Raw genomic sequence first — 22,421 nt, 5'->3', positions numbered from 1 at the left:
TGGAGAGAGACAACCACATGGTCTCTGCAGCTCCGGGCGCACATTCCCACCTGCTTCAAGTCCTATAGAAATTGAGAGAGCTTGTCTCCCAGAATGGAGTCTTCTGGGCTCCGACTGCCCAGCATGGGTCACGCTTGCTCTCCTGGAGCTGCCCCGGTGGCCAGCAAGATGCTGTGCTCTGACTTGATGGGGCCTGGAAACATCCCCACCCCAAAGCTGGGTGTGCATTCAACTCCACCCAACCCATGGAGTCTTCTTACAAGAAGGGAAAGGGATTCCTGCGTGGCTCAATTAAGCATCTGATTCTTGATTTTGGCTCAGGTCATGATCTCAGTGTCATGAGCTCGAGCCCGCATTGGGCTCTGCTTAAGATTCTCTCTTCCTCTGCCCCACCCACCCCACCCCTGCTTGCTTTTGCTTTCACTCTGTCTCCCTCTCTTAAAAAAATAAAAGAAGGGAGAAATAAAACAATAGATGTCCACTCGGTCTCTGTTCCATTCCCTTTATCATCCTCTGCAGTTTTCCCTCTGCTAGATGTCCTTCCTAAAGGACCTTCATTATCTCTCACGATGGCTCGTTCCATTTGGGATCAATCATGATCAATAGAAAATTCTCCCCAGTATCGAAGGGAAATCTCGAGTGTTGACATTCATGGTCCTGGTTACATCCTGAGGGCCACACAGATCAGTCCACATGGAAACTTGTCTATTGCTTGAGGACAGAAATCATGACCCCCCCCCCCCCCAGCCAGGTCTTCCCCACCTCTGGGTAGATATTCCAGGTCCCTTCAGTTTTCCCCTGTGATTTGGCTTTGTGCTTTCCCCTCAACCTAGGTCATACCCTAGGCTTTCCTAGCCTGCACAAGTTAACATTCAGAACCATTCAGAATACTCAAGGAAGGTTTGACCAGCTAAGAGTAGAGCAGGGCTCTCTGACACATTATTTCTAATAATGAAATCTATGCAGGCATTTGCTTTTTTGACCTTAGTCTCATCACATGGTTGGCTCCCTCTGAGCTCCCTGTGTGAATCCCCAGGTATTTTCATGCCAACTGTTTTTTTAATCTGTCTTACAAATTCTGCACTTGTGTTTCTTTATATTTGGTCTTTTAAAACTTCATTTTATTTGATTCTGGTCAAATGGGATCAGTGTTTTTATTTAAGTGATTTTTCAAGCAGCAATAGGGTAACTCTTCTAAGAGGTCCTAATTCCTCCTCTATGGGGAAAGCCTGTTTTACAGCTTCTCCATGTTTCCCTCTGTGTTACCTTCTGCTGTGTGTCAATTCTTTAACCCCATGTTTGAGTATTCTTAACCTTCTTAGTGGAGAGGTGGAAAGTGGGTCAGAGGGTTGAGGGTGAGTTCATAGTGGGGATGACCTTTGAGTTGGGCATTGAAGGATGAATAGGAGTCTGCCAAGTGGGGAAAGGAGGTTCAAAGTTCAGTGTTCAGAGAAAGTCAAGGGCAAAGGGGTAGAGTGTATCATGATGGAGGTCCAAGGCAACTCAGAAGGGAGGCTGCAAAATGTCAGGCGTCCACTGATTTTGGTTCTTAAGGACAATCTGTGTGGCCCTCACTATGTTAAGAAAAATTAAACCAATACTTAAAAACTGGGAGATTTCACATAAAAATTAGCACTTTGTGTTTCTCTTCAAAAATTAGAAGCTCTGAGGTGTATCTGGGTGGCTAAGCTGGTTAAACATTTGACTCTTGATTTTGACTCAGGTCATGATCTCAGGATCATGAGATTGAGCCCCACGTTGGGCTCTGTGCTCAGCGGGGAGTCTGTTGAAGATTCTCTCTCTCTTTCTCATTCTTCCTCTGCCCTTTACCCCCTGTGCATGCTCTCTCTAAAATAACAAATAAAAGAATAAAAATAAAAAAGAAACTTTGCCAATATCAGATCCACATGGGTTGTCCATATTTGGTAGTAGTTGGCTGGAACTGAGTAGCTGGTAGCCCCCACCATCCCAGGGTCCCTGTTGTTGTCTGGTGTAGCACACCTGCTTGGTTCCTTTATTTTGCCTCCCTGGCCCTTTCTGCATTTGAATTTGTGGCCTCATTTTTAAGCATGATCCACAAATTCGAGCATCAGGAACACCACCTGGTGGTCTGTTTAAACAGGTTGCTAGGCCCCATTGCCACAGGGTCTGATTTGGGAGAGTGGAGAATGGCCCCAGAATCTGCCTTTCTCAGAAGCTCCTCGGTGATACTGCTGCTGCTGCTGCTGCTGCTGCTGCTGCTTGCTGTCTGGGGACCACACATGGAGAATGACTTACCTTGTTTTACAGGTGAGGAAACTGAGGCCTACCTCTGGTAAGCACAGAGTCTGGCCCTGAACACAGGTTTTCCACTCCAGCTCCTGTACTGAATCCACTAACCCCTGCAGAGCCCCAGTGGGAAGGGTCCATCTGCATCGTGCCTGCTTTCCCTTCCTTCCCCTACGGTGTCTGAGACGGGGCTTGGAAGCCCATTCATTCCATTTTCAGTCTCAGCCTCCTTAACAATAGCCATCCATTATTCTATGCTCTGATGCCTGCAGAATTTAATTACTTCCCTGGCCGTGAAGTGAATTTGATTGTTGGGAACTGCAGCGTTCTGGAGGAAGCACTAATGAGGAAAGACTCTTAGCAGAGACGACAAGGCATCTGGGGGGCTCGTGTTTGAAAGCAGCCATTCACTGTGTGGCAGTAGGTCTTGGTCTTCAGTGAGGTTTTCGTTCCCGCCTCGAAGATGTCCGTCGCATTTCATAAATAAATCAGGGCTTTTGTGTCCAATAATTGCCTTGCTTTGTAACCAAGATCAAAAGCACCCATGGCCTTGGATTCAAAGCCAAGTTTATTTTTTATTTCTTGGTTGCAGGAGAGAGCGAGGGTTTGCATGCTGGCGGGTCCAGCTAGGAGGCCTGCATAGAGAGATAGAGAGAGAGAGCAAAGTGGGCAAACTGCCAAGGGAATGAGAAACCTTCAGCCAATCCCCACTGACTACCAGGGAGACAAAGTCATGAACACTCACTCTGCTAGTAGAGCCTGCTGAGCTGGTCCCCATCAGGCATTCTCGACTCATTCGATAAACATATATCAGTGCTATCATGATGGTAAGTAAACAATAATTATAGAAAGCAAACAGTGAGTGCTTACTGTGTGCTGGGCTCTGGGCTAAGCACTACATAGATATTCAATTCTGAAAGCCTAAGTGCAAGATGCCATCACCATCCCATTTTACAGATGAGGGAACAGATACTCATAAAGGTGAGCTGGGATTTGAGTTCAGATGTGGCTGACTGGAGCCCATGCTTAGTGGTAGACAGTTGCTAAAGAAGACAGAGAGGAGTCAGACACATTGCCCTCTTGGGGAGATCACACTGTAGAACAGAAGCAAAGACACAGGTGTGTAACTGTGATTTGAATACAGCAGAGAGGGACATGGGTTCAGAGGGAGAACTTCTAATCTGGGCTGGGGTTGGGGCTCAGAGAAGGTTGAATGTTGGGGATGCAGAATTTGAAGTGAGTCTTGAAGGATTAGGATTTGTTCCAGTGTGGGTTCCCCCAGGAAGCCAGCATTATAATGCAAAAGTATATTAGTGAGTGCTCTTAGGGGTCCCCAGCTGCAGAAGGAAAAGAAGGAAAGCAGGAGGCAGTGAATGGAGAAGGTGTGCTTTGGTGCAGTCACAACTAAAGCCTTGGTTGACTTCTGCCCGGGAGCTCCAAAGTTGGGTGGCCCTTCTGAGTTCTCCTGAGTAGGGGCGAGGAGACTGGGCCTTTATACCTTCTTATTGCTCCCAGAAGGGGGCATGGTCTTGAGCGGATACCTCTTTAGTTAAGGCAGTTTCAAAGAGGGCCAACAGCTGGGGTGTCTGCCAGTAGCACTCCTCACAGCTAGGGAGCTAAATACTGTGCACCTGAAAGGGACCTGGGTGGCACGTCACTGTGTCCACACAGATACGCAGGGATTTGAGAAAAGTCAGACACAGGAATCCAGACCACAGCAAAGGCTGGTGGACAGAAGTGTCTGGGTGCTGCAGCATGAGCAGGTAGGTTGGTGTTGCTGTTCGGTGCAGTGCTTAGGGCTGTAGACAGATTCTCTGGCTCAATCCTGGTTCTGCCACTTTCTGGCCTTGTGAGCTCAGCCTAAAACTCTCGATCTTCTAAGTTTTGTCATTTTCAAGATGAAGCTAATAATAACCTCCTTCATGGGGTTGTTGTAAGGATTGAAAAAAGATGATCTAAAACCACTAGCTGGTACACAGTAAGCAATCAGTAAATATTAGCTATTATTAGGAAGGTTCTTGGGATTTTGAGAGAGAACATCGGGAGACTTAAGTTTGGAGATGGAGTGAAGGAGTATTTGATTCAAGGCACACGGGTTAAACAAAGAGTCAGAAATAAGAAAATATGCTTGGGAAGCCACTCACTGATTAGTTCTAAATGATGGTGGCCTTGTCTCTTTTATAACCTCAGTTCTTTTTCTTGCCTTATATTGGCTAGGACCTCCATCTAGGAATGGGAGAGAAATGGTATTTTTAATTTTTACTTTTTAATTTTTTTAAAAGATTTATTTATTTGAGAAAGAGAGACAGAGAGAGAAAGAGAGCAAGCCCACGAGCAAGTGCAGGGAGGGGCAAAAGGAGAGAGAGAATCCCAAAGCAGACTCCCCAGTGAGTGCTGAGCCTGATGTGGGGCTCATTCCCAGGACCCTGAGATCATGACCCCGGCCTAGATCAAGAGTGGGCCACTTAACAACTGAGCCCACTGGATGCCCCGGTATTTTGACTTTGAAAAGGCATGCTTCTAACTCTTCATCATTTAGGACAAAAACTCTTAGCAAATAGAAATAAATAGGAACATCCTTAGGCTGTTAGGATACTTATCAAAAGCCAACAACAAATATCATACTTCCCACTGAAGAGAATTCAGTAAAATGGCTTGCTACAGAAATTAATAATGTTCCTGTATGTCAGCTATGTCCAATTAGAAAATGTAATTTAAAAAGTGCATACATCGGAAAACAAGAATGATTGAAAATTAATGCCATTACTGCTACAAATTAGCTACATCCTGGAAGTTTTGATGAGTGATGCTTTCATTGTCATGTGGATATAAATATTTCATAATTTCCATGGCAACTTCTTCTTTGACCCATGCATTATTCAGAACTATGTTTATTTTAGTTCCAAAGGTTTTTTTTTTTTTTAAAGCTTTGCACTTGCTTTTACTTTCTAACTTTATCTCCGTGTGCTAAGAAAATAAGATCTGTAGGTTGTATTTTTTTATTTTTTATTTTTATTGAAGCATTTGCCTTATCAGATATCAAGACTTCCTCTACAGTGATAGTCAGGAAAATAGCAGGTACTAGAGGAGCACTAGGTCCGCTGACTAAGGGAGAACAGAACCTTTTGCAAATGGGAGCACAGTAAGTGACAGTGATGCATTATGGATTGGTCACGGGGGAGTGTAGACTCTTTGGAAAGAGGGTGGATTCCACTGGTTGTCATTTTGGGGGTTATGTTTAGGAAATGATTTTACAGATACACACACATATATAATTTTTGTATAGAAAAATAAAACCTCTACCTTAGTTCACAAAAATATATTCTAGATAGATTAAAGCACTAGAGGTGAAAAGCAGAACTTCGAAATTATAGAAGAAAATATAGGAGGTTATATTTAAAACCTTGGTGGTAAGAAAAGAAACATAAAAAGGAATGTTTCTTCTGCCTAAAGGAAACATAAAAAAGCACAAACTGTAAAGAAAAATACTGATAAATGCCATTATAGAAAAATAAAAAAATCTTCCTACAACAACAAATAAGTAAAGACAAAACAAAAAGAAACACAGTTTGACTCCTATTAGATTGGTTGGACAGTCCTAAGTGCCGACAAGAGGGGAGTAAGAGGGGCTCTCATAACCTCCTAATAAACATGCAAATCGGTCCAGCCCCTTTGGAAAACAATTGGGCAGCATCTAGCAACAGTGAGTGAAGAGGTGTACCCCCTATGACCCAGCAATTCCACTTTTAAGATCTATAAAAATATTCTAGCATATCACACACACACACACACACACACACCCACCCTTTATATGAGGGTGTTTGCTACAATAGTGTTTATAGTAAAGAAACAGAAAAATCACCTAAATGTCCGTCACGAAGGGGATGGCTAAATAAGCTAAAGTTAATCCTACAGTGGGCTAACATACAATCTGGAAGATGAAGGAATTAGATCTGTATGTATCAGTGTGGACAAAACTGGAAAATGAAATGGGTGAAAAAAGCAAGATGAGCTATGATTTTTTTTTAAATGTTTGCTTTCTTTTTTTTTTTTTTTTAAGATTTTATTTATTTATTTGACAGAGAGAGAGCACAAGCAGGCAGAGTGGCAGGCAGAGGGGAAGAGAGAAGCAGGCTCCCTGCCGAGCAAGGAGCCCAATGCGGGACTCGATCCCAGGACCCTGGGGTCATGACCTGAGCTGAAGGCAGCCACTTAACCAGTTGAGCCACCCAGGTGTCCCGAGCGATGATGTTTTTAAACAAGTTAAAATGGAAAGTAATAGTTCATATCGTTTATATCGTGAAATGGTGTGACTTAAGGCTATGCAAAGGTGGGCTGTGTAAGAAGACACACTAGCTTAAGAGTAGCAGTTGAGGAATAAGGGAGGAAGAGAGGGAACAAAGAACACTCCAGTTGTATCTGAATATTGTGATGTTTTGCTTTCTAAGAGTAGTTTTGAAGCCAAAATGGAAAAATCCAATTTGGATGGCAAGTTCATGACCATTTGTTATTGTTCTCTCTACTCTTCGGTATGTTTGAAATATCGGAGAACTGAAATTAAGGAGGGGCAAAAAGAAAGGGCAGTTGGAAACAGATAAAGGAAGCCCTTGGATCTTAGAATGAGAAGTTGGGCTTTATTTTCTAGACATTGGAGAACCACTGAAGGTTCTTACATAGGGGATGACATAATCAGAGCCAAGTTTAAGAATGATTAATTTGGTATATCTGATGGCTTTGAAAGAGAGATGCTGGGCTCAGGGAGAGCAGTTACATGTTATTACACATACACACTGATAATGCAGATTGATGGTGAAGGGTAGTAGGAACCTGGATCAGGGAGGGCGATATGAGAATAGAAATGAAGGAAGGGATGGATGGGTAGGTAGAGAGGTGGATGGGGAAGCTCGTGGGTAGACAGGAGGACGTTTAGAGGAGGCATGGGTGAATGGGTACAAAGGTGTTGGATAGATGGGTACAGATATTTCTTTTTCAAAGATTTTATTTCTTTATTTGAGGGAGAGTACAAGTGGGGGCGGGAGCAGAGGGAGAGGGACAAGCAGACTCCTTGAGTATGGAGCCTGGTGCGGGGCTCGATCTCATGACCCCGAGATAATGATCTGAGCCGCAATCAAGAGTCAGACACTTAACTGACCGAACCACCCAGGCACCCCGGGTGCATTCCTTTTTGAAGTGCCAATGCAATTTTCATGACATCTTGTTCACAGACAGTGCCAGTGGAATAGATCAGATGATGAAATGACAAGGAGGTGAAAGTCATGTCTTGGGTCAGTGATGCAGCAGTAATAAGCGATTAATCATGTTTTGAATCCAACAAATAAGCCTGACCACATTTGTATTCACCTGGGAGATCATGGTTGGGGGGAACAGCTCAAAACTCAGTGCTTTGGGGTTTTCATAGGTATTGGTTTTTCAGGAAGATAGCTTTGTCATGCTCCCCAGGACACAAACTCCCCTTTGCTCACTCTCAATTTTTCTCTCCTTATCTGTAAGACATTCATGGCAATAAATGAAGGAAGGAAGGAAGGAAGGAAGGAAGGAAGGAAGGAAGGAAAGGAAAGAAGACAGACTTACATCAGGGACATAGTCCAGAAAGATTACTCCTGAATATGTTCTGCTTCCACAGAGACTCAGGCCAGCAATCCACCCCATCTCCTGCTTTGACCTGGAGGCCAGGGGAAGGGCAGGGACTTGGTCACAGATAACAGAAATTCTGTAAAATGGCACTTGGCACTGTGTGTTATCTGATATTTACAATGATCCAAAGCAGAGCCTTGTAAATGTCAGCATGCTTTTTATACTAAAGGCAGAGGAGTATCCACATTTTATAATTATTTTGGAATGTTTGGGGAAAAAAATTCTAAAGGCGCAGAGAGTGCTAACCTTTCCAGTGGAGGCAGCAGCGTGGAGTGGTTGAGGGAATCACATCTACCAGCTCTATGGTCTTGGGCAAATGACTCTACCTTCCCTGAGCTCCTGTGTCCTCATCTTTAAAGGGGGGTGGTGAGTGATTTAATGATGGTGCCTCCCATAGAGGGCTGATATTAGGCTTAAGTGAGGTGTTGTCTGTAAAGCAGGAGTCATTGGGGCTGGCACATCCTGTGAGATCAATGAACAATAGCTATTATTATTGTCATTATCTATACTGACAAGTATTAGTAGTAATTATAGTCCGAAGCAGTATTGTTAACAATGATAATAAGTATTATTAGTAATAATATTTAGTATTACCAGGAGAGATCCAGAAACTCCTAGTCTGTGAGGTCACTTGTTCATAAGCATTCCAAGGTATGCTTGGACTTCCTCAGACCTGTTATTGTAAGCATTTCTGAAAGTGGAAGCCCTCTGCAAACAACATCCCAGAGAGATGCTGGGAGTGATTATAGGGGGAGGACGGTGATATTGCCGGGCTCCTGTGTATGCATCGTTGCGGGGGGGGAGGGGCACTTACCACTGCCCAGCATCTCTGATGAGTGGTCCCTGGGCTTCCTGCTTCTTGCAGTCTCATCCCAGCCCCGGCAACAGGGGGAAGAGTTCAGGGCTCCTGTGTGCATTCCAGACTCTGTGCAGATGATAGCATTTGGAGCTGCAGCACTGGGAGACATAGACTAGTGTGGGAAAGGGAGGAAAAGCAGGAGGTGTCCAGGGCCAGGGAAGGGAGGACAATGGAGGAGAGGGGAAGAGTAACAAGGGTTCAGATGGAAGGTGGAGCAGAGTCTAGGCTACGGGTGATGCCTGGGGACGAGGGGCCAGGATGTGGCAGAAAGCCCGCAGCCCAGTTATTGGCAAGCTAGGACACAGCTGGGAGAAACAGCCAGCTAGCTGTCCAAACTGCTGTTTCCAGGGATAGACTGACCTTACGGGACAAACTAGAGAAGCCCCATCCCTCTGAGACATGCCTTTTCAGCCTTTGCTTGGGAAATAAGATCACAATTGCTCTGGGAGATGGCCAGTAGTACATATATCATATATTTAAATAGAGAACATCTGTGGGTCTCAAATTTTGTTATTTGCGTAGAAAACAAGCAGGAGGGTTGGAAACACAGTGGGATTTAGAACTAAAGGAGAGAAGAGAAATTTTTTATGTATTTTGTTGATTTGTTTCCTTTTGTTTGCTTGGCACCCCAGAACTAGGAAAGCCACGAACTGTCCCCAAAGCCCCCCAACATGAGCACATCTAGTTGAGCAAAGAGAGATAAACCTTGCTGGAGCAGTCCTGCCCAGGTGGAAGAGAGGCCCCGTGGATAACTGAGAGTTGAGGAAGCCTCCATCTCACTCCCGGCTTTAACATTTTCTTGAGGATTGTTTAGAATGGTTTCCTTTAGAGAAGCGGAGGGAGTCTTGTCGTTAAAACTCAACTTTTTTGGATGGTATTATTTTTTTAGACTTTAGCACTGGAAATGACCCACCTGTTAGTTTGCTTTTTAAAAATAGAGGGTGCCTCAGTGGCTTCCTCAGGTAAGCAGCTGCCTTTGGCTCAGGTCATGATCCCAGGGTCTTGGGATGGAGTCCCATGTCAGGCTCCCTGCTCCGTGGGGAGCCTGCTTCTCTCTCTGCCTGCCATTTCTCCTGCTTGTGCTGTCTCTCTCTCCCCCTTTCTGACAAATAAAATAAATAAAATGTTAAAAAAATAAATAAAAATAGAACTTCTCAAATACAGCTCAGGAAGTCCCAGGACCTATAGTAACAGTTTTTGAGGGTTTCCCCCAAAAGTATGATTAGTGCATTGAAAAAAATAAATCAGTCACCCATGGCAAGGTTTTTACAGGGTAAATAAATCGATTTTGCTCAGGAACTGTTGGGTCAAAAAAATTTTTGACAGTTGATCCCATGTTGACATGAACGTGTGGGGTTTTTTTGGGAAAAAAAAATGAGAGAGATTTTAAAAAGCCCCTTTTGCTCTTTTCTAGTTTCTGATTGCTTCTGCGTAAAATTAGTTAGCTCATAAGCAAGCATTTATAGAGCTCCTCTATATGCAAGTCTTTGTGATCAGAACTACAGGAAGCTGCAGTCCCAGCCTTTAATAAGCTTATGCTCTAGTTGGTTGGAATTGGTCCTTTTGTAGGAAAGCTTGGAGGCTTGGAGGGTTTTCAGGAGGCTCTCTTGCTCTATGGGCATTTTGGTATGTATATTCAGACTGACACAAGCTCAGGCTATATCAGTATTCTTTCGCTTCAGCAGAAATGATCACCTATTGGACCCTCTAAACTGAAAGGCCAGAGGCGAAGTCTTGTTTGGACTTCGCGAGATCTAGGACGCTGATCCGTTGTCAGGGCCTCGACTCACCTTGTGATGGGCAAGACGGCTGCAGGTAGCCCAAGACTCCTGACATCCTAGCTTAACAACCCCAGAGGAGGGAGGATCTGAGAGTGTGGCTATTAGAAAGCTCCTGGGGAGGAGTCTCACTGGCTCAGCCTGGAGTACATTTCTGTGCCTGGGCCAGTCACTAGACACAAGGTGCTGGGTACTCTGGTCAGGCTGGGTCCCATGACTGATGGACCGTCCTGTATGATGATGCAAGCAGGGGTCCGTCTCGCCATATCTCATCAGCTGTTATCAGGAGAAGGAGAAAGGGAGAAGTGAGAGGTGGTCATCATGTCTGATGTCTTTCTAGCAGGGCAGGTGGGCCAAGAAGGACCAGGCTAAGGAGAACCAGGTCTGCCCGCAAGTGGGAACGAGGGCCATGGATGTAGATTCCTGCACCGATGGTGGGAAAGTACACTGGACAGGCAGGTGGTGTCCTGGCAAAAGCAACACCCTCCTTCCTACCTTCTTTTTGGCCAGGACTCATTGCCCTTACAGCCTTGCAATGGCTTCTTTCATCTATGTGCCTACATCTCATGCCAAGCCCTACAGAAGCAGACCAAAGACAACAGGACAAATGCCATCTTTGGAGTCAGACTAGTCAAAAGCTGAATCCTGTATCTGCCACTCCCTAGCTGTGCAACCCGGGGCAAGTGGCTCCACCCAGAAGGGGTGGAATCAGAAGATTCTCCAGCCCTTGTCTCTCAAGTGGGCATCCTAATAGTACCTACCTTTAAGGTTTCATTAGGTAATATATGGAAGTGACTTTGGACAGTATTCAGCAAACGGAAAGTACATCACAAGTGCTAGCTGTAGTGGATAAAGCACAGATGGTGTCTCGTTCAGCTTTGGGTCTTTAGTACCTAGTTGGGGCTGGTATCCAGTAAGTATTCAATAAGTGCTTGCGTAGATGGAATTGAAGCCAGGTGAGGAGCTGGCCACCGAATTACAAAAGGAGGTAGTACAGGCAGGAGGATGGGAACGGGGGGCTCTGAGAATTTACAGCGGGCAATGGTGTCGGGGTCCGTGGGGGAGACAGGGGTTTGGGTCTTGGAAGCCAGACTCTTGAGTGGCTCTCAACTGTCAGGGTAGGAGCAGGGCACTTGTTAAAAAGTCACTGTCCCAGGGTCCATCTTAGCAGGTCTGGGATCACTGTCTTTGACAAGCGCCAAGGGATTCAGAGGGCTACCCCCTGGAGACCCCAGTGGTTTCTGGGTCACAAACTCAGATGCCTCCCTGGGCCAGATGGGTGACGTGGATGGGTGAAAGGAGATGCTGGGTGCTGTGGCCAACCAGAGAGCACAAGCCTCATCTAGAGGGAGCCATCCTCCAAGTGGGGACTCGATATTGCCAGGTCTCCTAGTTTTTTCAAGAGAGGCTGAAAATCAAGACTTGTAAATGGAATTCCCTGACTTTTTTAGATGCTGAGAAACAAGTTAGATTTTTGAAAACACCAAAAGGCCAAATAAAACATGTCTGTAGGCCAGAGAAGAGCTGCCACTTGGAGTCCTTGGTCTAGGGCCGTGGTTCTCACCCAGGGCGGTTTTGCACCCCAGGGAACATTTGGCTGCATCTTGTCCCAGCTTGGGTGGGGGTGGGGAATGCTACTGGCATCTAGTGGTTAGAGGCCCGGGATGTTGCTAACCCCCCTTCAATACACACACCATTGCTTCCACCTCAGAGAGTTAGGTGGCCAGAAATGACATTGAACTGGCATGAGTTGTGTGCAGAAGAAAGAGGCAGGGCCAGAGACATCTGCCACCTGATTTTTACAGAAAGACAGGGCTCTGCCCTTCAACCCTGAGGAGTCCTGGCTGCCATGGCTGGGCCCTTGTTAGTCAGGTAGAATTGTTTTCTCCAGTGTGCACACTTCTGGTAGAAAAGCAGCCTGCCACCCCCAACCTCTACAGGCATGAAAATCATGCTAAAAATTCGAATAATGAGTGCTAATACATTGCCACTTGGGTCCCCAAGGGCTGGGTGTGATGATCTGCTCAATGTTATCAGGGTTTTGGCCTCCTGTTCCTGGTGGAATGTTTAGTTTGGGCTCCTCATTCAGTAGTTTCTGGAAGTGTAGTTGAGAATATTTCCCTTCCCAATCATAACAAAATAACTGTGCAGTTCAGTAACTGATTTGCTGAGGGCCTGCTCTGTGTGGGTGCTATGGGGCAGATGAACAGAGACTCGGGGTGGGGGGGTTCCATGTGGAGGCTTACTGTGCTGTGGAGAAAACCCAAGAACCAGACCATGAATCCTCCCCCTGCAGTCCACCCTCCATATACTGGTTGAAGCACTGTTCTGGGCACCACTCTTTCTCACTCAGAAACATTCTGTGGCTCCAGTTCCACTCTGAATGAAGCCTGCCCTCCGTCAGCCTTGGTGATCTGACCCAGCCTCCATTTCAAGCTTACTTTCTGCTATTCTGTTCGTCTGCGCCTCTTTGCAAAGCAAACTTTGCCCTACACCCACTTTCCTGCCCTGCCCTTGCTCAGGCTGTGCCCCCCACCTGGAATGCCATGTCTGGCCATTCATGCACGGTGAGATGGCTCTGGTGGTACTCCCCCGCCACCCTCTTTATCCTCTTTATCTTTCACCCTCTATAGCTCTGTCTGCCTCCTGCCTTATTTATGTTCTTGACTCTTGACCTACCAACTGGGAGATTCTCAAAGGAAAAGCTACTTAAAAATTCAACTATATGTTCCTTTTCTGGGCAACCTGCTAGCCTTGTCTCCAGCATCTGGTGGGTCCACTCAGCCTGTGCTGCTAGCTCTTCATCTGTGCCTGCCCCAGTGCCGGGTGCTCCCATAAATGTCATCTCTCTGTATCCTCACAAGGACTCTGTGACACTCGGCACAGCATCCTACTTTTACAGATAAAAAACTAAGGCTAGAGGAGCTTTCACTTCATTCATTCACAGACTCATTCAATATAGTTAATGAGCACCCACTATGCCACAGGCTCTGTGGTGTTGCAGGGACATGGGAGTTGGAAACCCAGGAAGCAGATCTGAGACGGCTGAAGTTGGCATCTAGTAGAATGGCGAGGGAACATTCTTGGGGTCCGTACTTTGGGAGAGCAGGGGAGGGAGCAGATGAAGTCAAGCCATGCTGCAGGCAGCCTTGCTAGAAATCTTAGACAGCTCTGTGAGTAGTTCTAAAGACGGAGAAGCCCTTTAGAGCTGTCCCAGTTGAGAGGGAAGAGGCAGACTTTTATGACCCCCCACCCATTTGTCATCAGACAGAACCTGTTAGTGCTTGGAAGGGATGTTACCTTGTGTACTGAGGCCATCCCTGAAGGGTGCTCTTGGCTGGGGGCAGTCTGCTGGTAGCCCTCCCAACAGCTGAGATATCTGAGCACCTGCCCTCAGAGAGAAAAATCTCTTTGTGCTCATGGGACCTTCATTCAAGTGGGGGAAACAAATGATCAGTGAATTAACACGTTAAACAAGCAAGAGCATTACACGTCCCTTAATACGAAGGACAGAAACAGGTGCTCATTTTACATACCGGGAAGCTGAGCTGTCCAGAGGTTTAATGGCTTAAAGCCCCACCTCCTGTCCTGGTCTCTGGCTCCAAAATTCAGCCCTCTCCACTGTATAACCAGGCCCGTGCTAATCACCTAGAACCTCAAAAGTCAAGCTAAAGATTGGTCTTGATCTTGTAGGAACTAAGGAGGCTCTGGAGGGAATACTGGCACAGGCATGCAGAACTGGGGACCAGAGTTAGGGACTTCGTTAAGGCACATCTTTAGAAATCTGCGTCCTGCAGTGATGATGTGCTTGTTCTGGGACTGGTGGTCCCAGATGCTTAGGATGCTTTTGGCTGCAGGTAAAAGAAAACTGTAGCTTTAAGTGACTTAACCAGCAAAACCACAGAAATGGAAGTTGGCTGAAAGGAAGGCTCTGGGTTCACTCAAAGCAGTTTCTCAGCAGCTCAGGAAGAAGCCAAGTTTCTTTTGCTCTGCTACCCAAGGTTACTTCCTGTTCTGGTCCTAAGGTGCCTGTTGGTAGCAACTGGGGCCCTCAGTAGAAAAGCTAAAACCTTCCCTCAACCATCTAAGTCCTTCTCTTCCATCCAGTTAAGTCACATGCTCAGCCCTGGACTAATAGGCCAGAGCATTACAGCTCCTCCCAGAGCTCAGCTGGAGGAATCAATACAGAGCCAAATCCGGGCCGTTTTAGGAAGCAGAAAGGGTGCTGGGGCTGGGTGTTGGGGAGGGAGTCAGCCTTACCTGCTACGGAGAGCAAGACTGAGCAGTTTGAGGGCAGGGCACAGTGACAGACCTGATTGAAGGGGAAGGACCAAAAATTTTTTTCAGAAATAACTCCAAGGTTTCCCGTTGCCATGCTTGGGATGGTATTATCTTGTTGACCAAACTCAAGGGGATGGGGGAAATTTCGGGTTTGATTTTGGATAATCTGAGTTTGATGTGACGAGGAAACATTCGAAGTGTATGGTTTTGCAACAAAGTTCTAAGTCTTGGAGCTGGGGCTCCAAGTACTGCAGGACAGAGCCGGGGAGAGGACTACCAAAATGGTGACACGGCTGCAGGTCCCTGAGAAGTGGAAGCTGGAGTCAGGACTGTGTGGGGAGCTGGCTGGGGCAGGGCCTGGGAAGGCAAGACTGGTGGGAGTTTGAGAAGCAGGGCTCTCCTGGCAGAGCTGCTTCTAGGAATTCTTCTGACAGGGGTCTTTGCTCATGTGCACAGTGACAAGGTACAAGGATGTTCACCCCTTCATTGCCTGAAATGTTAAGAGACTGGAGACAATCTAAATGCCCATTGTTATGAAGCAGTTTAATTAATTATGACTCATCTGGTATATGGAACCTCAAGCAGCTGTTAATAAAAGGCAGATGCAGGACCTCTGTGACTGCAAAGGAAAAATCTCAAACATATGGTTAGGTGGAAAAAAGCAAGATGAAAAGATGGGTATAGAATACTTCCATTTGTGTGAAGAAAAAAGAATACGCACTATCCACACATGTGTCTGTATATTCATAGACTGTTTCTGGAAGGTATCAAAAGAAACTTCTAATAACAGTTGCCTCTGGGTGAGGTTGTGGGAGCTTGGGAGACTTATTTTTTCCTTTTTGCCTTGCTGGCTCTTAGCGTTTCTTTTACCCTGTGCATTTGTTACCTATTGAAAAAGATCATAAAAATAAATACATAAGAACCTGGGTCATGGGTGTCAGAGAGGTTAATGAGACTGAGGACTGAGAGGAGGCTACTGGAGGGTGTCAGGGAGTCCAGAGTCCAGTCAGAGAGGCAAAAGTCAGGGAGAGGGGCCACAGGGGAAACTGAGGCACAGGCTGTCAACTTCCTTGTGAGAATCAGGAATAGAAGGAGGTGGGCATAGCTGGTTGGGTTAGTTGACCACCACTGCAGATGCACAGGATGCATCTGGGGGATCCAAAGGTTCCCCCAGGAGCTTTGCACAGGAGGTTCTGCTCAGGCTGTGCCATGGTTTGGGTTTCAGTCCCCCATTTTTAGCCACTAGAGCTGCAGGGAGGTCTAAGCACACCTCTGGACTGCCCAGAGTTTTGTCAGTCTTTTAAGAGACCTTCAGATGGGTGATTTCTGGCAACTGCAGTACCAGAAGCTGAGAGAAAGGCTGTGAGGTAGGAAAAGGAGCCTAGGAAGGCATCATATCTGGTCTTGAGCCTTCCTCTACTCCTGCTGAGTCCGGGGGCTCCTGACCTCTGTGGGGGAGGGAGGAAGGCTGATCTCTGCCCATCATTCGCTGGTTGTGCTTGAGCTGTGGGAGCTGAAAGGGGAACACGATGACTCCGCTCTCAGGGAGTGGAGATCAGGGCTCCCGTTTTCTTCCTCCCTCCCTCCCTCCCTTCCTTCCTTCATTCTTCTCTCTCTTTCTTTCTTTCTTTCTTTTAAATTTAAATTCAAGTATAATTAATGTACAGTGTTGTGGTAGTTTCAGGTGTACAGACTAATGATTCCACAATTCTCTACACGAGTGTTCATCACGATAAGGTGCTCTTAGTCCCTTCACCTATTTCACCCATTCATTCCCCCACCCCCCTCCCCTCTGGCAGCCACCAGCTTGTTCTCTGTATTTAAAAGTCTGTTTTAGGGGGGTTGTCTCTTCTTTTGTTTGTTTTGTTTCTTAAATTTCACATATGAGTGAAATCATACGGTATTTTTCTTTCTCTGACTATTTCATTTAGCACTCTACCCTGTAGGCCCATCCATACTGTTGCAAATGGTAAGATTTCATTCTTTTTGATGGCTGAATAATATTCCATTGTACATATATACCACATCTTTATCCGTTCATGAGTGGGCACTTGGACTGCTTCCATATCTTGGCTATTGTAAATAATGCTGCAATAAACATAGGGGTGTATATATCTTTTAGAATTAGTGGTTTTTCTTTGGGTAAATACCCACTAGTGGAATTAATGAATTGTGTGGTAATTCTATTTTTAATTTTTTAAGGAACTTCCATACTGATTTCCACAGTGACTGCACCAGTTTGCAGTCCCACTAACAGTGCAAAAAGGGTTCTATTTCCTTCACATTCTTGCCAAGACACGTTATTTTCAGGACTCCCACTTTCAACATGGAAACTTGACGTGATAGTCCAGGCAAACTGGGAGAGTATTAACCAAAATAATAATAATAGTAATAATAACAATAAACCTTAAGTAACAGAGAATCCTAGACTCTTCAGGCTGGGTGGGACCTGGAGATAATTTGTTCATTGTTTTCTGAATTGCTTCTCTCAATATACCAAATGTGTAAATCACCTCATGGAACAAGAATCAAGATCATCTAAACCACATACTACAGCACTCCTTAGAAAGCCCACATACATGAGGGTATGAAAGCCTCTCAAAAGTCCTTTTGTAAGAAAACCTGTCTCCCCTGGTTCAACTAGCTTTCCCCAAGTGCATTGGCTTACAGAAGCCTCTGCCCCCTTTTTTTTAGTGTAACACTCAGTAGTGACTCCCAGACCAAGTTTTGGGAGGTGATGCTTTAGTTTAAGCTTCTTATTTTGTAGATGGTAAGGAAGGCTCCAAGCCCACATGGCCAGTCAGTGATGCAGTGGAGGCAACAACCCTGATCTCCTGCCTTGTGTTCCATAGCCTGTCTGTTAACCTCTATTGTTCATGATGAATTGAGATGTTAGATCATTATTTCCCAAACTGTGTTATATGGAACCCCACTCTTATGAGGTGCTAATGAGTATTGAGTGAGGGACACATACTCTGGTCACATTGGCTTAAGACCAACCCATAGTGGGAATGCAAGCTGGCGCGGCCACTCTGGAAAACAGCATGAAGGTTCCTCAAAAAGTTCAAAATAGAGCTACCCTACGACCCAGCAATCGCACTACTGGATATTTACCCTAAAGATACAAATGTAGGGATCCGAAGGGACACGTGCACCCGAATGTTTATATCAGCAATGTCCACAATAGCTAAACTATGGAAAGAACCTAGATGTCCATCAACAGACGAATGGATAAAGAAGAGGTGGGATACACACACACACACACACACACACACACACACACACACATATACAGTGGAATACTATGTAGCCATCAAAAGAAATGAAATCTTGCCATTTGCAATGATGTGGATGAAACTAGAAGGTATTATATTGAGCGAAATAAGTCAATCAGATAAAGACAATTATTATATGATCTCCCTGATATGAGGAATTTGAGAGGCAGAGTGGGAGGTTTGAGGGGTAGGGAAGGAAAATATGAAACAGGATGGGATCAGGAGGGAGACAAACCATAAGAGACTCTTAATCTCACAAAACAAACTGAGGGTTGCTGGGGGGAGGGGGAGTATGGAGAGGGTGGTTGGGTTATGGACATTGGGAAGTGTATGTGCTATGGTGAGTGCTGTGACGCGTGTAAGCCTGATGATTCACAGACCTGTACCCCTGGGGCAAATAATATATTACATGTCAATAAAAATGATTAATTTTTAAAAATCGCTAAAATAAAAAAAATTCCATGAAAAAAAAAAAGACCCACCCATAGAATTAAAGATGAACAGATTGACTGGCTGTGGATTTCTCAGAATCTCTAACATAGTGACGTATCTGCAAATCACCAAGGCAGGGAGATATAAGGTTCCCCAACTTATTTGGCCAGGGAGTTCCTTTTGCAAGGGACCTCTCCCCATGGATTTGTTTCATGGATACAAATTGAGTAATTCAAGTCTCCATCGATAAGGTCTATATTGGTTTCTGTGCCTATCCCCACCCATCCCAAGTATTCCTGACCTTTCTGTGTTGAAGAGGAAATTGGTCAATGCAACCAGTGACCTTCTCCCCCTCTGACCTTTGTTCTTCCATATTCCAGAGCAAGGAGATTGGCCTGCAGATGCATGAGGAGCTCCTGAAGGTCACCAATGAGCTCTACACAGTAAGTCCTGTTCAGGCTCTGCTTCTGGGCTTGAGATATGGTCCCCTTTCTTCAGCACCAGGAGCCAAAGGGAGTCTAACCAGAGTCATGGGATGAGCCTGGGCATTTTTGCTGTGTCTTGGGCTGAGTGACAGGGGGTCGTCCTGGTGGGAGGTAATGGTTTACAACCCTGGCTTCTGATTCTGTATAGCTGGGGTGGGGCCCTGAGCATGTTTAGTTTGTATACGTTCACAAGAGACCTGCATGACCTGCCAGGTGTGGGAATGTGTTTCCTTCCAAAGCAGAAGACACAAGGTCAGGGAGGGGACAGCATGGATAAAACCTCCTGAGGCAGGGATGTGGGTCTGGAGTCAAATGCAGTGGGCTGAGGCTGAGGTCTGCTCCTTACTGATGATGGAAACTTAGGCAGATATGTAGCTCATCTGGGTTTCAGCATTCTCATTTGCAAAATGGAGCACTGTTCTGAGGAAACACGTGAGGTGAAAGGGGTGAGCATACCTCGTTATCTCCAAGGAATGATTTCAGAACATTACAACCCGGTGCAGAATTGACCTTGCTACCTACACAGAGGCAAGATCTAACTGGACTCGAGATGACTATTAAAATTCAAGAGGGTCAGGGAATGGGGAACTCACCAAGTTATGATGCAGGCGTTTACTGGTTGTGCCCTGAGGGTCCTTGGGCTTCTTTATGGAGGAATGTGATGAGCCTCAGGAATAGCCTAGGGGAGTGGGATGAGGTAGCCCCTGCAGGGAGAGCTCCAGACCCCTCATCCCCCAAAACAGGGTAGAATAAAGCTGTTGTATTTTAAATACGTCAGGGTTCCTTATAAAGTTTCCTATTAAAAGTGGGGATTCTGGGGCGCCTGGGTGGCTCAGTGGGTTAAAACCTCTGCCTTCAGCTCAGGTCATGATCCCAGGGTTCTGGGATCGAGCCCCGCATCAGGCTCTCTGCTCAGCGAGGAGCCTGCTTCCCCCACCCCTCTCTCTGCTTTCCTCTCTGCCTACTTGTGATCTCTGTCTGCCAAATAAACAAATAAAAATCTTTAAAAAATAAAATTTAAAAATAAGTGGGGATTCTGCTGCTAAAATTATATTTGAGAAAGGGAAAGAATAGCAGGCTGCGAGAAGACCCCTCTCTCTGGTGTTAGGATCTTTCTGTAGTCATGTTCTGTGTGGCCAGCAGGTGGTGGACTTCTCAGGGCCCGAGAGCTTTTGCCTAAGAGCCTGGATCTCAGGTTGGAATTACGATCTCAGATTCTAACCAGTGATGGGGACTTCTCTGGGCCTCAGTCTTCTACTCAGTAAAATGGAGACGCGAGCTCCCGGAGGTTCACCTGTGAGAGTTGAGACTCGCATTTCAATTATTTCAAGTTGAGAAGCGCAACCTGTGCCCTGGACAGTTTTTAGCTGTGTCATTGCGTAGGGGAAAGGAAGAACTGCTGCTTCTCAAGCGACTGAGTCAGCTGGGCATTGTGGGGAATAGTCGCCTAGCAGTTGAAAGCAGACCCTAAAGCCAGAGACCTGGGTTCAAATTCAGTTGTTAAACAGAAATCATAACAACTACTTCTTGCAGACCCTATAGGAGTTGAAGGAGACTAGATATGTAGAGCATGCATGGAACAAAGAACAAAAGGCACGGTGGATAGAAGTTCTTGTACTACCATCATCTTGATTTCTACCTCCTCGGCGAGTGTGAAACCAGCTGTTGTGCCTTCCCAATGGAGGAAGGGTGGTGATAAATATGCAAAGCTGGTCACCAGATGTGCCTTCCTTACTCAGAATGCTACAGAGGACTTGGAGAGACCAGTGTTTCCCAGTCTAGGTCCTTTTTATGTTCCTCAGGCACCGCTTTGAATGGATCACTTTCCTCTGTGGCATTTCAACGCCTGGGTGCTGGTGCCAGGGACCCCCCCCAAGCCACTCCCACCCAAGTCTTTAACCTTTCGTTGGGGTTCCAGCTGGGCTCCTCTCCTCCACGTCCTCCGCACACCCCAAATACCACCTGGTCTGCTTCTTTATCCGAGTAGCTCCACCTGCTTATAATCGCCCTTTTCTTCTCTGCTTGTATGTGTCATACTCATTTTTCAAGCCCAGAACAAATTCCACCTTTGGAAAGCTATTGCCTCCCGGCTTTGAATTCTACGGCAGTTAAAAAAAAAAAAATCTATCATGTTATCCTCATGTACCCAGTTGGTGTGTAATCTCCTGAGAGCCAGATCTTGGTCAGTAACACTGTGCTTAACGGCCAGAGACTCAGTTCGAACCTGGTGTGTGACCTCTGTCAGGTCACTTCACCTCTCAGTCTCACCTGTGATCAACAGATTGGGCAGGTGTAAACTGGGTGAAGCAGATGGGGATTGGGAAGCTGGTGTTGGTGTCCAGTGCGGTGCCCTGAGCCCAGCAGGTGTTCCATGCACACTAAGCTCTGCTGGCCACGGGGCAGAGCAGCTGGACAGAAATGCTGCTGGTGTCAGAGGCTCAGACCAGGCAGACCGCCTGTGCTCACGGCAGCCTGGGGACGGCCTCAGAGCTGGTGCTGGAGGAAGGGCCAGCACCTAGCACCTCCCTAGCTCTCTCCTGCTGCCACTTGTGGAAGACTGGAGCCTCAGAGGGCCCACAGCGCAACCCCCACCCCCAAGTCACATATTGACTGCACACAGAGTCTTCAGTGACTGCTCAGAAATCATTTACATTCGGGCATTTGGGGCTGCCTGCTGTGGACCCACCGCTGCAGGAGGCACAGTGGCTGGGCTGTGAACATTTCGAGAGTTCATCTTTGAAGTCCCTTGTACATCCCCAGTGTTGCCAAGGCACTTGCTGAAGCAGAGGAGGGGGAGGTTGTATGAATAAATGAAAGAATATGGTTTTGCTCACGAGTTTTGAGTCTGGGTAGGGAGACAAGAGTAAAGTATGTGACCTGATGATCGAGCAGTCCAGGATGGAGTGGAGAGTGTGCTGGGTACATGGACTCCGAGGTGGGCACCAAGCCTGTGAACCCTGTGAGGGCTGCCCTGTGTTCTCTGCTGTGCTGGAACATAGTAGGTGGCCCATACCTATTTACTGAGTGATGAAACCAGAGGGAGAGCGAGTGCATGCAGGAGAGATCAAGGCTTCCAGAAAGTGCTAGCTCCAGGTGGGATGTTGGGATCAAGGTTGAGTTTTGAACTCACCCTTGGAGGGTGAACTCTACCCCTCGGAGGGGTAGAAATGAAAGAAGCAGAGGGGAAGAGAGGTGGAGGAAGGAAATTCTCTCAGCAGGGATGGCAGGGCAGGATGCCAGTAGAACAAACCGATTACAGACCGATCTGGGTTTGAAGTCTCGCTGCCTCACCTACCGGCTTGGCCAAGCCAGTGAACATCTTTGGGCCTCATTTCCTTTATTGCAGAAACAAGGGTAGGAACAACTATGGCCATTTCGTGAGTGCTCA

The 22,421-nt window shown here is 46.3% G+C and overlaps 1 protein-coding gene across 6 annotated transcripts in view; it reads left to right on the top strand.

Moving 5' to 3' along the window:
- Window positions 1-22,421, top strand: part of SRGAP3 (SLIT-ROBO Rho GTPase activating protein 3) — a 252,163-nt gene that overhangs the window by 144,613 nt on the left and 85,129 nt on the right. For all 6 annotated transcript variants that reach the window (XM_032841606.1, XM_032841605.1, XM_032841604.1 and 3 more), the window contains exon 4: window positions 18,929-18,991. In XM_032841606.1, coding sequence (XP_032697497.1) covers window positions 18,929-18,991 — 63 coding nt within the window. The remainder of the gene's footprint in view (window positions 1-18,928; window positions 18,992-22,421) is intronic.

The sequence above is a fragment of the Lontra canadensis genome, unplaced genomic scaffold, assembly GCF_010015895.1.
Source record: "Lontra canadensis isolate GAN:19392208 unplaced genomic scaffold, GSC_riverotter_1.0 scaffold124, whole genome shotgun sequence".
NCBI lineage: Eukaryota > Metazoa > Chordata > Mammalia > Carnivora > Mustelidae > Lontra > Lontra canadensis.
This window is presented reverse-complemented; position numbering and strand designations above follow the sequence as displayed.